The sequence below is a fragment of the Athene noctua genome, chromosome 14, assembly GCF_965140245.1.
Source record: "Athene noctua chromosome 14, bAthNoc1.hap1.1, whole genome shotgun sequence".
Lineage (NCBI taxonomy): Eukaryota > Metazoa > Chordata > Aves > Strigiformes > Strigidae > Athene > Athene noctua.
The window spans coordinates 16,656,945-16,671,964 of record NC_134050.1 but is presented as its reverse complement, the minus strand read 5'-3'; the positions used below and the strand labels follow the sequence as shown (position 1 = coordinate 16,671,964).

At 44.3% G+C, this 15,020-nt stretch overlaps 1 protein-coding gene across 4 annotated transcripts in view; it reads right to left on the bottom strand.

Annotated features, from left to right (window-relative positions):
- OSBPL5 (oxysterol binding protein like 5) overlaps positions 1-15,020 on the bottom strand; it is a 144,053-nt gene that overhangs the window by 22,925 nt on the left and 106,108 nt on the right. For all 4 annotated transcript variants that reach the window (XM_074918293.1, XM_074918297.1, XM_074918296.1 and 1 more), the window contains exon 8: positions 5,393-5,564. In XM_074918293.1, coding sequence (XP_074774394.1) covers positions 5,393-5,564 — 172 coding nt within the window. The remainder of the gene's footprint in view (positions 1-5,392; positions 5,565-15,020) is intronic.

Genomic DNA, 15,020 nt, shown 5'->3' with positions numbered 1-15,020 from the left:
CAGAGAAATGATATTTTCCATCAGAATTCTCTCTTCCAAACTGCATTTTGCAGATCTACCACTAAGCTCTACTTACCCATCGTTACACAGAATTGCCGCTGGCTCCGGATGGGAGCGCGTATACTGGAGGGATACAGAGCACACACTAACAACTGTACACTGCTGATTAGAGAAATGAAGTGTCAGTCAGGAGACATTCTTCCCTTTACAGAAACAAATCAGTGGATTCTAGCGTATGGGAAAAATATGACATTATGAAACAGATTTTCTTTTTGGTACTACTACTACTACTTTATTTCAACAGATGGTGGCCCTAAGTCAGCCTAGGAAAGGGAAATTTAAAAATTAATAGAAGCAAGTATTTTCACACAAACACACACCTCCCCAAACTAACCTGGGGAATGTGCTCCCCCTAGATAATGCTCTGTAGTAGAACTCAGCTGGAAGCATGGACTGGATAGTTACATGTAAGAAGAATACCCAGATCATAACAGCATCCAAGGGAAAGCATGCGTGTAGCAAGCTTCATGCTCAGTGATCAGACTTTAGAGAATGAGGACAAAGCCAAAAATTGTCTCTCAAGCAGCCTATAGCATCTCCATTTGAAAAAGCAGATGCAGTTCATACAACAGATAGCAAACAATTAGGTGAGCCAGAGGTCAGATGCTGAAAAGTATCCACTAAATTTTTTTTTTCAAGTGACATTTAGTATAGGATTCAGTTTTCCCTATTCATACATGTCTTTGCACACACATCACCTCTTTCATGGCCTAGCCCAGCTCTCAGGTGCTGACCTTCTCAACTTGACCTTCCTCTGAAAACTTCTTACCCAAGTTCTCACACAAAACTGCTCTTGCATAGAGCAATAAGGAAAGAGTCTCAGCTATACTGGGAGTTTCAGAGAATCTAAACAGGCCCTGGATCTTGAAGAATTTTGAGATCTCCTGTAGTCCATCTCCCTCTCAGAATCACAGAATCATCTAGGTTGGAGAAGATCTCGAAGATCATCCAGTCCCACCATCAACCCAACATTAACAGTTCCCAACTCCACCAAATCCCTCTGTGCTATGTTGACGTGACTCCTAAACCCCTCCAGGGATGGGGACTCCACCACCTCCCTGGGCAGCCCATTCCAACACCCAACAACCCGTTTTGGAAAGAAATGCTTCCTGATATCCAGTCTGACCCTGCACTGGCGCAGCTTGAGGACATTCCCTCTTGTCCTATCACGTATTACTTGGTTACAGAGACGCATCCCCAGCTCTCTGCACCCTCCTTTCAGGGAGCTGTAGAGGGCCATGAGGTCTCCCCTCAGCCTCCTCTTCCTCAGACTAAACAATTAATCTCTCAAAGCAAGATTTCTCTCCTCAGTACACAGGAATGTTCTGTCAAGCTTGAAGTCTCTCCATGATAGGCCTTTTCTCAGGCTATTCTGAGCATGTTCCAATATTGGTTATAGATTAATGTTGAAATTTCCCATCCCTTGCTCCCCCCCCCCTTTTTTTTCTTTTAAATTTTTTTTAAAAAAAAAAGAGAATTAGGCATTGCTAGTTAGAGCCAGATTAAAAAAAAACAAGAGTCAGAACACAGAACTGGCATCAGCTTTTCAGAAGATCTCAACTTCCAACTATGCACTGAAATAAGCTCGTGATTTTTAACACTCCAAGCAAGCCACATTGTGACAGTCACAGCTCAGTTTCTGGAGAAGCTCAGCTTCTAGAGTTCTTTTGAAAGTGTTGTCTACAGCTTTCTGTGCCTTTAGAAAATCTTTTAACTCCCTTTGTATATATATGTATGTATGCATATATGTCTATGTGTATATATATATAAACTACAAGGGTTTTTTAATTTACAGTTTTACTGTAAGATAAAAACAAGATGATAAATCAGAGAGTCAATGACCACTATACTCCAGCACTAATAATTTGCTATTAGACATGATGTGTCTTCATCATTCTAGTGCCAGGATGGTACTTCTTTTTTTTAACTAGCAACCAGCAAGTGTAATGACTAATAACCAAATACCAAATATAAGCACTGAGTATAGCACATGCTTGAGTTTAAGTAAATAAAGGAGAAAGAAGGTGAGGAGAGAGCTGCCTAGAGAGATTATCCCATGATTCCTCAGCCCAGATATTTCCTGGATGGTAGGTCTACGAAGTTAGTAGTTATTAGTTGTTGATCATTTAAATACATAATTTATTTCTTAGTTTTTCAATGATCAGCTAAATATGTGTTTGTCTGTGGCTGCTACACTCCCTTACCTAGTGAAAGTGTCATCCATGGGGATACATGCTTGAAAGAACTGTTCATTATTAAGGCTCACGGTTCATGGCTGAGAAGTAGCACTTGCTTCTAGTTCACATTTGTAAGAAAAACAAGTGTTTTTCTGTGTCACCTGCCTCACATTTGGGAAATATTTGGCATTTCAGTGGAGCAAGTGACTTTTTTCTTAGTTTCCTCTGCTCCCCCCATTATTTTTTAAGGATTTCCGATTTAGTCCAAGAGGGAATTAAATTCACATGAAATCCCACTCAACTGTGCACTGATTAGCCACCAGCCACAAACAAGGCAAGACTATAACACAACCAGAGCCAAGGAGCCACTCTGGGGAACCAAAGGGAAAACAGATGCTTCCCATTCTAAGGAACAAGTCTGAGATGTTGAAGTGGAGCCCGGCTCTTCTATTCCCTATTCCTTCAAGCAGAAGCACCACTGAATACGTAACATACGCTAAAAACAAAAGCCACACCATGAGTTTGAGGTAAAATCAATGTCAAGACTTCCCAGGGGCTTCCAATGGGTTTTGGACCAGGCTTTAAAATCTGTGAGGGAATGACTGTGCTAAAAGTCAACACTGGTTTTCCACCATGAACATGAATAACTTGGCATTTTTCACAGCTGATTTACTGTTTCAGCATATTGGAGCTGTCTTGTACCAGTGCTTTATTCTCTAGGGACATTCCTGGAAACTTCAGTCAGTAACCAGGACCTCTTTAGGTTTGCTACCACTCTTCTACACAAATCAAAAAAACCCTTTGGTTCTTGTCAAACAAGTAAACCAGCCAGATTCCTGGTGTTGCTGGAGATAAAACATGGAAGTGACAAGAAATACAACTTCATATTAGAAAGAAGAGTGCCTGGTGCCCTAAAGGCCTCTTATCTAAAATCACAGATTTACACAGTGCTTTAGCCTTTGACTCACTTGCACAGTTCTCTCCCTCATTTTTATATGCTATTAAAGACATAGATTTTAAAATCACTTTATAATCTTGCCTTCTTTCCCAGCAGGGAAGGAGCAAAGCAGCCAGCACACAAATGTAACTTTGGCTCAAGGAAAGATTCACCTTTGCCAACTCCCTTCGGGTTTGTTCTCCCTATAATATCCATCATCTCCCTTTTCTTTTTCTTTTTTTGACAGAATAGTTTGGCTAATTTGAAGATAGAGTTAAATGTAATTAAATGGCCCCCTAACAACAGCGTGTCAATTTAATTGGTAAGATTCCCTGTAGGGAAGGCATTTAATTAGAATGATTGAATCCCTATGAGGAAGGCACTGTCAACGGCAAACCCAAACCCCTCTGCTCAGCATTTGCACAGTTTTGGTTCTGAATTCTCCCTTGTTTAAATGTTCTTTATTCCTCCATGAACGACAGCAAGTCGTCCCCCTGTCCTGCAACCATCAAACTCCCCTGGGCTCTAAGCACTGGGGAAAGTCTGCGTACACATCAAAACCAGTTGCAGGACTCAGAAAGATGACCAGATGCTGAACACCCAGCTTGAACCAGACTCAGCTAAAATCAGAGCCTGTCATAAAAATCTGCTCCCAATTGTGGGTACTCTGTCCTGCTGAAAACTGTGCTACTGCTAAGCCCCATAATTCAAGAGAGCTTTTAATGTTGAACAGTTAAGAGGTGAAACAGAAGCATCATTTATGCATCATATTTTGAAGGAATACTTTATACTAGAGTTTTAATTCTACCTTCTGTGCTTCCTTACAGTAAGCACGGGTCTGCCACAGGCTCCATTTTAATACTGGATTTCTGTACACATCCATCAGCTGAAAAACAAGTTCACTGCATTCCTGGATTCATTATCACAGCGAGCACAGCCCTAAGAGACTGTCTCTTAGGCAGAAAGAAATTAGGAAGTGAAGTATTATGGAAGAAGCCCAAGAACAACATAAGTATTTGCACAAGTACTAGGGCACATGCCCTGGTAACACATGAGATTTCCTTCTCTTCTCCTACTGCTCTTCAGTAAAGCTCTTCTTCAAACTCAAGCTAAAAACCCAAACAGCAGGACTGGAGAACACATACCAGCAGACCAAAATGCTGCCACCCCTTTGGGCCCATGGGATGAGAGATACCTCAACCCTCTGAAGAGGACTCAGATCCCTGCTGTTGTTATAACAGAGCCTGTTGTTATAACAGAGCCTAAGGAAATGAAAGGTGAGGTCCCACTGTGCATCATCTTTGCAGACAGCAGAAATTGCTACCCTAAAAGCTGTGCAACCAATGGTACATTGCTGTGAGCCCTAAGAGCCAAATTCGTATCAGCAGAACCAGAATGAGACACTACATTTCCCAGTTCCCACTCCAAGGGCCAAGTGTCTATACCAGAGGGATTTTTGAGGTTGCCTATTTAGCTATAAGCAACAGATAAGGCCTGGGGTTTTTTAATGCTTACAGAGCTTTGATGTGAGTTGTTCCAAAATGCTGCAGTAATACTAGCAATATGAATAGAAAGAAGTCTGTGGGGACCTTTTTCCCCTTATGTAAAAATTTATCTGATGAATCAAGGAAGAAATTGGAAACCGCTCAAAACCCCTGTAGAGAGAGAAAGTAATTATAAAACTAAGGATGCAGTGTGTGCACTCTGCTGACTATGACACAGTACTATTAGAGAAGAGAACACATTATTAAAAAATAAATCAGACTCAGAGCCATATGTGCTAGCCGACAGACAGACACTGTTAGTGATTGTGTCTGTGTAACCACAGGTTTAGTCTAGTAGCTAGATTCTGCAATCCTTACTCAGGCAAGCCATTTTTCACACCAGCATCTCCAGACAGCGTTTTGGCCCAAGAGGGGACAGAAGAAAATTGTTTATGTACCCACAAACACAGCTGAGGTTTCCCGCAGTCCGTGTGCTCAAGTATTAGGTGACAACAACCCCCATGTGTACCAAACCCATATATTAGTGATGTAGATTAGCAGAACGTTATAGTAATAGTAATAGCAGTATATTAGTGATCAGCAGAACACGCAGGCTGCTTTGAAACAGGTCTCCTTAGTGGACTCTGGCTAGATTATGCTAAAATTAAGAGAATGCCCAAGTGTGAGCCATGCAACACCTCTCTGTCCATTAAGAAGTGATAGCCCCATCTTACTGGAAGAACTCCTGGTCTGAGATAGTGCTTGTGTGCAAGAGGTGGTTGAGCCCCACATGCGCAGAATCGCTCGAGCCGTTCATTTCTCCGTCCTTTCCCTGCTTGGAGGCACTGAGCCGGAAGAGGCTGGAGCAACGCAGGGCAAGTTCCAAAGCATCCAGCCAGCATCGGCCTGTGAAAACAAGAGGAATTATTTAAGCACAGGAGAGTAAATAAGACAGTTCATGCATTACTTCTCAAAAGCTTCTTGCCTGGGAGTAAAGCTTGTTACAATTCAGGAAGCCCCTGTGGTGTGCAATAATCTATGTTTCATATATATAATCCCTAGGTTATCTTGCCAGAAATGGTGTGTTTTAGTGGCTGCCTAAGTGATACATCTGCACAGGTAATACTGTGGGAAGTGCACCCCAACTCCCCCTTCCCTAAAGGCATCTCTTCCCCCGACCTCCCACAGCCTGTTCACATCCCCTTTTGCCTCTTTCTGATTTTGTCCAAGGTGCAGGAAACGTGTACAGGTACAGTGCTTTCAAACCACCCAGCAGCTCCTGTCTGCAAGTGACACACCCCAAAAACATGTTCAGCATGTGGCATCCCCACCACACACACTGCCCAACGGCGGGGAGATACCGAGGCTCCTGCTTAGTATGGGATCACCAGCTCGGGGTCCCAGGCAGGGTGTAGTGCTGCAATAACAATCACTCCGAACAAGAGCCAGGATGATCAATACTTGCCAGAGTGATTAAGACTAGAGGGAATTGCTTGTCAGGCTGTTTATTTTTCCTCTTTCTATGTATTTTTTCCCCTTTTCTCCATTCCTTCTTCCTGCCCAGTCCATCAAGTTATCTGGGTGGAGCATCAAGTTTTTTCATCTTGTCACAAAAAATCTTTTCCTGAAGGTCTACTCTGCAAATACCAGAAACTATAAGCATGGCACAGAGATGAGACAAACTCCAGCTACTGTGCAGAGTCTCACTGGATTTTCTTAAGGCCTTCATAGGTCTCACAAGCAGGCAGCAAATGAAAAGCATGGGAATCCAAACTGACCCTTGGCTCCTTTTGTAACGATCCATACAAGTCCACAAAGGTGTCTGCTAGCGTTAAAGCCTGACCATCACAATGCTGCAGTCGCTGTATTCTTGGAAGCACCTGGAAATAGCCTGCTTCTGTAGTGCAGGCATTAATGAGGCCAGGACACCTGCAAATTGGCTGAACATTCAAGAATTGAAGTATCAAGGGAGTTATCTTCTAATTTCAAGCATGTAAAACAGAGCTCTTCATTACACTCCTCAGAATATATTTTGCAATAATTAGAAGTGTGCTTGAGAGGCAGTGAAGAAAACAAAAGGATTTTGCTCTAGCAATGGCAAGTGCTACAAATGGGTTTTCCCTGGACCACATTAATTCCTACGTCCCATTTGGGAAATGTTGCCATTACATTCAATTCTGTCACACGCTCAGCATCACACATATGCATAAATCTCACTGGGATCCTGCTGTTCTCTTGGGCAGAATTCCCATCAGCTTCGATATGACCAGAATTTGGCTCTATAAGAAGATCAACTAAAGTTTAAAAGAGATCATATGTATATAAAGAAATGTTCATAAATTTGAGTAGCTTTCAGCGCTTGCATTGATGCAAAGCTGCAACCAGTAAAAGAGAGAAAAAATCCTCAAACTTTGAAGAATTGCCCTTGAACACTGAGCCATAAACACTGCAGAGCCCAGTCTAATTTTGTCCCATATATTCCTTCAGCATCAGCTAATGATTTAATAATAAAATCACACATAATGGTTAATAAAAGATTAGGAAGGCTGAAAGCTGTTGGAACTGATTTCACACTATTTTGTATTTAACAAATATTCTTGCATTAAGGCTTTACACGCAGCGATTTATTCCCTTCTCACCATGTGGAGGATTTGCATGGATAACCCATTAGAGTTAATGGCTGAGCAGAGCACAAATCCACTTCCTCCCACATATCTCCTCTCCCCCAAACCCACCAAGATGAAAAACTGTTTCAGGCTATTCGATGCAAGCGAGCCCACTCCTGCTTCAGCTCACCTCCTTTGACTTTCCACTCTCTTTACCTTTGCTTTGCTTTTCCAGTTCTGCAGAGGAAGGACTGCATGACTTGACATTTGGAAATGCTGCATATGTCAAGATATTTTTATATTCAATGGGCTTGTAAAATCAAGCGATTTTATAAGTAGCTTGGTTTGTAGCAGCAGCAGCGGTCAGCTCCTCAGCACCTGCAGCACTCACGTACAGACATTATCTTATGACGGTTACAGCAACGCACCGGCTACGTTTATGCTTTCTGGCAAGGGTGACTCCAAAGTCTCCCTCAGCCACCTCCCTTACCGTGCCCCTGCAGCCCACCCCTCCCTGGGGCTGTAAGCAGACAGGCTGTGCTGGCTGTGACCCCACTGGCAGCTCCCTCACCCACCCACCACCACCGGTATTCACCGGCACTAACACCAGCTACAGGCTCAGTCAGACCCTTGGGGTTGTGCTGGTTTTGGATGGGATGGAGTTCATTTTCCTCCTAGTATCTAGTATGGGGTTATGGTTTGGATCTGTGCTGAACACAGTGCTGATAACACAGGGACAGTTCGCAGTGGTGGTGTTTGTCTCCCCAAGTCACCGTTACGCGTGATGGAGCCCGGCCACGCTGGAGATGGCTGAGCACCCGCCTGCCCATGGGCAGGGGGCCATGAATTCCTTGTGTTGCTTTGCTTGCACGCCCGGATTTTGCTTTGCCTATTAAAGGGGTTTTATCTCAAGCCATGAGTTTTCTCACTCTTACCCTTCCGATTGTCTCCCCATCCCACCGGGAGCCAGCGGCTGTGTGGGGCCAAGTTGCTGGCTGGGGTTAAACCATGACAGGGGTCCTTTCTGACGCCCAGTGTGGGACTTAAAGGGTTTGAGATAACAACAGGTTTGACTGGAATGTGCTAGACTGAATTTATAGCTGTTACTGCTGTTTAGCTACTAACTGACTGGCTCCTGTGCTTGTCATGGGGCTTGCTTGCCTTGCTGTATATCAGAGTCCAGTCCTCATTGGTGGCTGTTTTTTGCTTTGGTTGCTCGCTGTGCTGCTGTAGCACTGATCATCTGCTTCTGCTGTGCCTGGGCACATTTTGATAACAGCAGTGGTGATGTCCTGGGCTGACAGATGGCCAGGGCATCGCTGCTGTTCCTGTGCTGCTGCTCTGGACAGGCTGGAACTCTTGTGTGAACTCAAGTTAAAGGGACTGTGACTTGTGCATGAATCCACAGGGGAGCAGGACATCCTGAAGCATCCGTGGCTGTGGATAAGCCCATGGCACAGCAGGTACTTCTCCAAGCATGTGGCTGTGGGTCTGTCTGTGCAGCAGCAGGTATACCTCTAGAGGGACTGTGGCCCAGGGGTAAGCCCACACTGGAGAAGGTACACTTTGAAGCACCTGTGGCTCAAGGGTAAGTCCAAGCTGCAGCAGGTACACCCTGAAGCACCAGTGGCTGTGCATGAGGTCATGCTGGAGCACCTCAAAGTGTCTGGCCATGGATGACCCCATGACAGAGCAGGACTGCAGCAGTGGGTAAGGCCACATTGGGGCAGGTTTATTTCTGAAGGGACTGTGGCTGTGGGTAAGGCCGCCCTGGAGCAGGGATACCTCTGGGTGCACTGTGGGCCATGGATTAGGCCACCCTGGAGCAGGTGCACTCTGAAGTGACTGGCTGTGGGTAATCTATGCTGCAGCAAGTACACCCCTGGAGAGACTGGGGATAACAGATTAGTCTCCCCTTGGTGCAGGTACAACCCTAAAGGACTGCAGTCTGGGGCTAAATCCAAGCCAGAGCAGGAGCAAGGGGAAGAGTTCAGTGCAATGTTAAATCCAATTGTCTGGTCCAAAAGGACTAAGAGAGGAGACTGTAATGGAAATAGCTTTAAATTGTTGTAACCCGGGATTTGAGTTGCGTGTTATAGGAATTACTGTAGCAGGAATCACCTGAATCAGTGGGGGACAGGCCTTACAAGAAGCAGTGCAAGTGCAGCAGTGACCTGACCTGAGCTGGCTTTGGTGCCCAGTAACTCCATGAACACACCACTGCTCCTGTCTTGAGTGACCATCACGATAGATGGAGCCCAAAGTCACGGACCAAATTAACTCAGTGGACATTCTGTGGACATTTTACAGACATTTCACAGGCGTGATCCACAGACCTAGGGAATGGTATCTGTCTATTGTATCGAATGACAGGAAGGGTGGTGGCAGTTAATGAGGATGTACTGGACAGTGTGGGATCAGAGCATGACATAAACGGTATGGAAAAAGGAGTGCAGAATGTGCTGGTTTTGGCTGGGATAGAGTTCATTTTCTTCACAGTATCGATACGGGGTTGTGGTTTGGATCTGTGCTGAACACAGTGCTGATAACACAGGGATGTTTTTGTTACCGCTGAGCAGGGCTTACACAGAGCCAAGGCCTTTTCTGCCTCTCCCCCCACCCCCAGCGAGCAGCCTGGGGGTGCACAAGGAGCTGGGAGGGGACACAGCGGGGACAGCTGACCCCAGCTGACCCCAGGGGTATCCCCCACCCGACGGCTCATGCTCAGCACATACAGCTGGGGGAGGAGGAGGAAGGGGGGGACGTTCGCAGTGGTGGCGTTTGTCTCCCCAAGTCACCGTTACGCGTGATGGAGCCCGGCCGTGCTGGAGATGGCCGAGCACCCGCCTGCCCATGGGCGGGGGGCCATGAATTCCTTGTGTTGCTTTGCTTGCACACCCAGCTTTTGCTTTACCTACTGAAGTGGTTTTATCTCAAGCCATGAGTTTTCTCACTTCTGCCCTTCCAATTGTCTCCCCCATCCCACCGGCGGGGAGTGAGTGAGCGAGCAGCTGTGTGGGTTAGTTGCCAACTGGGGTTAAACAATGACAAGGTCCACCACATTACCAGAGGAAAATTCTACATAACATCTAGGGGTTTTTTATCTCTTTATGTAACTCCCTGGAAGGTGTTAGGAGTAACCTGAATCTTTTTTGAAGCCTTATTCAAGGAGCCTAAATTTTAAGAAATAATATTATTTTAAAATATTCATTTTAATATTCGAAGGCAGAAACACAAAGCTTTAGAGGAACTCACTGTGCAACATCAGTCAACGCTACTTGTGCCCTGCAGAACACAGAAATGGCATCAGTGTACACCCTTGTTTTCATTTCTAGCAGAAACTGAATTCAGGGGATGCACAGTATCCCCAAGCTAAGAAATGGGCCTTCAGCCATCAGGTGGTGCTGTGAATCCAAACAAATATATGCCACAAAACCAGAGGTAAAATATGGGATTTTCTCTGCAAATGAAAAGGTTATATCCTCTGAAAGTCAACAGTTGTGTTAATTGCAAAATAACACTGTAAAATTATACCCTCTCAATTTCAAGGATTGCATGCAAGATAAACCTGTTTCCTTGCTAAAGGCCTACCTTAAATGTTTTTTACATTTGAGTGATCCTGCTATTGAGTAATATTCTTCTTTACTGTGCAAACAATACAAAAATGCTAGCATCTGGATTACTTAATTGCTTACCTGACAAATCTACTCACTCCCTCAGGAACTGCAGAAGGGGAAAAAAGTGTGTGGTCACATAATAAAGGCTGTCATCAATAGTCACGGCAGTCTGTGCAAAAGCTTCATGGTTACCTTAATTCTCACATTTTCTGATTTTGACTCAAGTCGGGTTTTTTCGTATGCAAGGTAATTAGATCAGAGAAGGATGCAAAATGTGGGTTCCTTCAGAGAGGAATGACAGCCCAGTAAGATGGATATAAAGGAATCAAAAAAGAGCTGCAACAGAGTTTTAGTGGCATTCTTTTAGAAGGTTTGACGTTTCTAAAACTGCAATGTAAAACACTGCAATCAATTATGAGTTATAATCTTCCACAAATTGTGGCTTAAAAGAAGCATATGTTTAAATTCTGAAGGAAAACCCAGGAGCATATTGTGAGCCTATGGCAGGATCTCTCCACAGGCTTTTAAGCTCGTTTTGTATCAAATGACATATTGCTCTGTCCACCACAATGGACAATTTCTGCAGCGATCATGTTGTCTCAAAACCACCTGCATTACGTCCTTCTGCTTGGAAGCTGTGAACTAAGTATTCCTTTTCAAATGTTATTTCCGAGCTTGACCCTTTCTTCATTGTATTTAGCATTTTGTCACCAACTTCCAAGGGACAGCCCGCAGAGCAAGCTCTGCCTCTTACCTGGGCTGCAGAGGAGAAAGGATGAAAGACACTGAGAGTATAAAATAGTCCCTCTATGCATAATGTTCCCATAGAGCTCACAAGCCACATAGCAGAGTGTACAAAACTCAGCAACAGGAATCTTTCATGCAAGCCAACAGATTTGTCAGTGAGGATAACAGGAAGAAGTGACATCCCACTCAGAGAAGCTCCCCAACTCTGAGGCGCAAAGTGAAGGGCAGCTAGATCGCTCATAGTGGTAGCCAGCACAAGGAGGGCATTTCACACCACCCCTCTTCAGCCCCTGAACTGTCAGGTGGGTGGGCTGCCCAGCCACCTTAGCATCCCTTCAGGAACAATGGGGGAAAAGTGAGACTCTTCAACAACGCTGTTCCTAACATGCCAAAAGTGGATGTCCTACCAGAGTGCTAGGGCTAGCTTGGGGTCCTGCTCTCTTTTGTAGCAGCCTCTCTCCTTGTACCGATCATTGTTTTCAATATTCATCCCCTACATCACATTAGCAAATGATGACCACAGCATGTGACAGATTTTCCAGGAAAGTGGGATGTCAGAGGAACACATCTGCACATCACTCAGCTGTGCTCACTGAAAAAAAACCCGAACAGAAAACCCCAGAGGTGTCTCCCCTGAGCAGGCCTGTAACCCTCTTTCTCTGTTATACGGGTTTACAGTAAAATGACGACAGTCATCAGTGAAAATTTGAAAAGGAAACTCTGAAAAAATCCGTTAGACACAGCTGCATTCCAAAGTTCCTTTCCTCTTGACAGGTTTGGGGAAAAAAAGCTAATAAAGGACATGTGTTGCCTTGAATTCACAAAAACAAAGCCGAACATGCATCCCACATACATTTTGAAACCTGCCATGTGCTTTCTTTAGGCCTTTTGGATCAGCAGGCTGGAAAAGCACCTTGTGGTCCTTGGAGATGACTCTGGCAGTACCGCTGTGCAAATGGGAATCCCTACAGCTCCTTGCAGGATACTTCCCAAGTCCACACGGCACTGCTGGCACCATGTGGAAACCTGGAGGCTGCAAGGCTGAAGAGGAGCAGGCATGCACTTGCACCAACTCACAGACAAAAGGAACTACTAAAACCAAGTGACAAAAAACGTTTCTTCCCCCATGTTGGAAAAAAAAAACAAACAACAAAACAACCCAAGGTTGCTTATGCTGCTAACTTAGGCTCAGTTCAAGGAATAGTTATAGTCTTCAAACAGATCTAAAATTACAACAATATCCCACAGAAAAAAAGAACAGGCAGTATTGAAAACACTAAGCTATTCAGCTTTTAAATTCTTTAGTCACCATCATTCACCTACAACAACTCGTAATTTGATGTGCCAAGTCTATCCGCCACATTTTGCAACAGCTGATCACAGAGGAGCCAGCCAGTGTTCTCTCAGCACTCACCAATATCAAAAATCTGCTTGAGATGGAATCACACCACTGCACATCAAAATCTCAGTCTGGGACTATATTTTTTTCCTTTGCATTCCTGTAGCTACAGAACGGCTGGGATGAATCTCTTGCCAATTAAGACTTCAAAAGCCTCACACCTAGTAACCATACATTCCTCCAGAGAGAGGGATCCCTCATCCCTCACTAAGGGAATATTATTCTTCTTGAATTATGAAAGTCATCCAGCTTTTGGCCTTGTGCCACACACTTACAAGATAGATCCTTTTAAAAATCAACCTGAAGTAGACTGTCACCTGAAAACGATGAATTCTTGCTCAAGTGCACACAAATCACAAATGATGAGGAAGAGGCTGATTTGGTTCAGTCAGTGCACATTAAGGTCATCGTATTCAGCTGACTGCTTATTTTGCTGTACACTTGGGTACCTGCATGCATGATTTCTTACACTTTCACTGTCAAGATGCAAGGATGCTATCTCTCAATTAACTGCAGGTGCAATTTATGCATCAAGCTAAATGAAGTCTGGTTGGAAATGCCTGGATTTTAAACTGCTGTGAAAGGCCTAAGGAACATGAAAGGCAGACAAAGCTAAGAAAGTAGCTTCTATTTTTTCCAGTACTACCAGCATCCAGTGATGTATCTTATTGTGAATTTGGTTTCAAATAGCAATCTTCCTCCTGGATCACTGCTTCTGTGCATCACCCTTATTTCAATAAATCTAATTTCCTCCCCAGATTACAGCATCAGTTTGGGGGGAAAGGCCAGATGCCTACCAAAGAAACACCACCACTGTAAGCCAGACCATCAGGATTTCCACACAACTGCATCCACATCAGGCAAGGGGGAATACACAAAGCATGCTTGAAGGAGAGGACTGACATAAGGAACAAAAAGTAAGTGTGGTTTACAATTCCACTGTTAAGCCTTTAACCCTTGGTAATTTGCCACTTTGAATTCCCCTTTGGTGGCAGTGCCTGTGGCAAGGTGATCTGCACTATGAGATTTAAGCAGATGACTTGAAAAGCTTAGGATGTCTGGGGCACCGGTTTGGAGATTTCAGGGGGAGCCCCAGAATGGTCTGGGCAAGAAGCTCAAGACAGGCTTAAAATATTAATCCTAAACCACTCATCAGCATAAATCTGAAATGCATACATAGTCACTGGTTTGGAAAAAGCAATTTTCTTTTCTGAAACTGGTAAGAAAGACAGACCCCATGTTTGTATAGGCTGAGCCCTGTAGGCTGACACGACCTTCCAGATGTCTTTAAAACCCACCGCAAAGCTGACTGCTCCTGCAGTGTGTGAATGTGAAACCTACTGTAGCTTGGCAGCGGTTCTGCAGGTTGTCCGTAAGTCAGGACCTTAAATCCTACCACCAGTATGTCACAGATGGTACGGCAGAGGGGAAAAAAGAGATTCTGAAATGCTGAGAGGAAAAGTAGGCCATGTAGCTGCTGATCATGATATAGTTGCTTGGATAGCAGAGCTGGATTGCAGCATCTAACATATGCTGCAACTCAATATTCCCCAGCAAGTCAGAGGCCTCCATGAATTACTGTTAAATCTGCCAAATGCTCTGTGGTTCATTTTCCACTACTAACATGGGAGACTGCGTTAAGAAGAACACGGTCAGGACACCTCCTCTGAGATGCTGTAGATTCACACAATATTGCATCTATGGAGGAGACATGAACATACTACAAATATGCGCTTACATTATGCAAGGGAACAGATTCCACCTGCCCCATTTGTGTCAGCCAGCTTAGCTCATTTTACCTTAACCACCTGTCTCTCTTAATCATAACTGCATCCTCTATGGTTGTCCAGTGCACTAAAGAAATGAAACAAACTTAGGTACACCCTCTTGGAGATGCCTCTTCACAACAAGTAAATGCTATGTAACAGTCTACAACCATTTTGGTAGTGTCTTCTGGGCTTAAAATAAATTGTATTAATTGCAAAGTACAAGC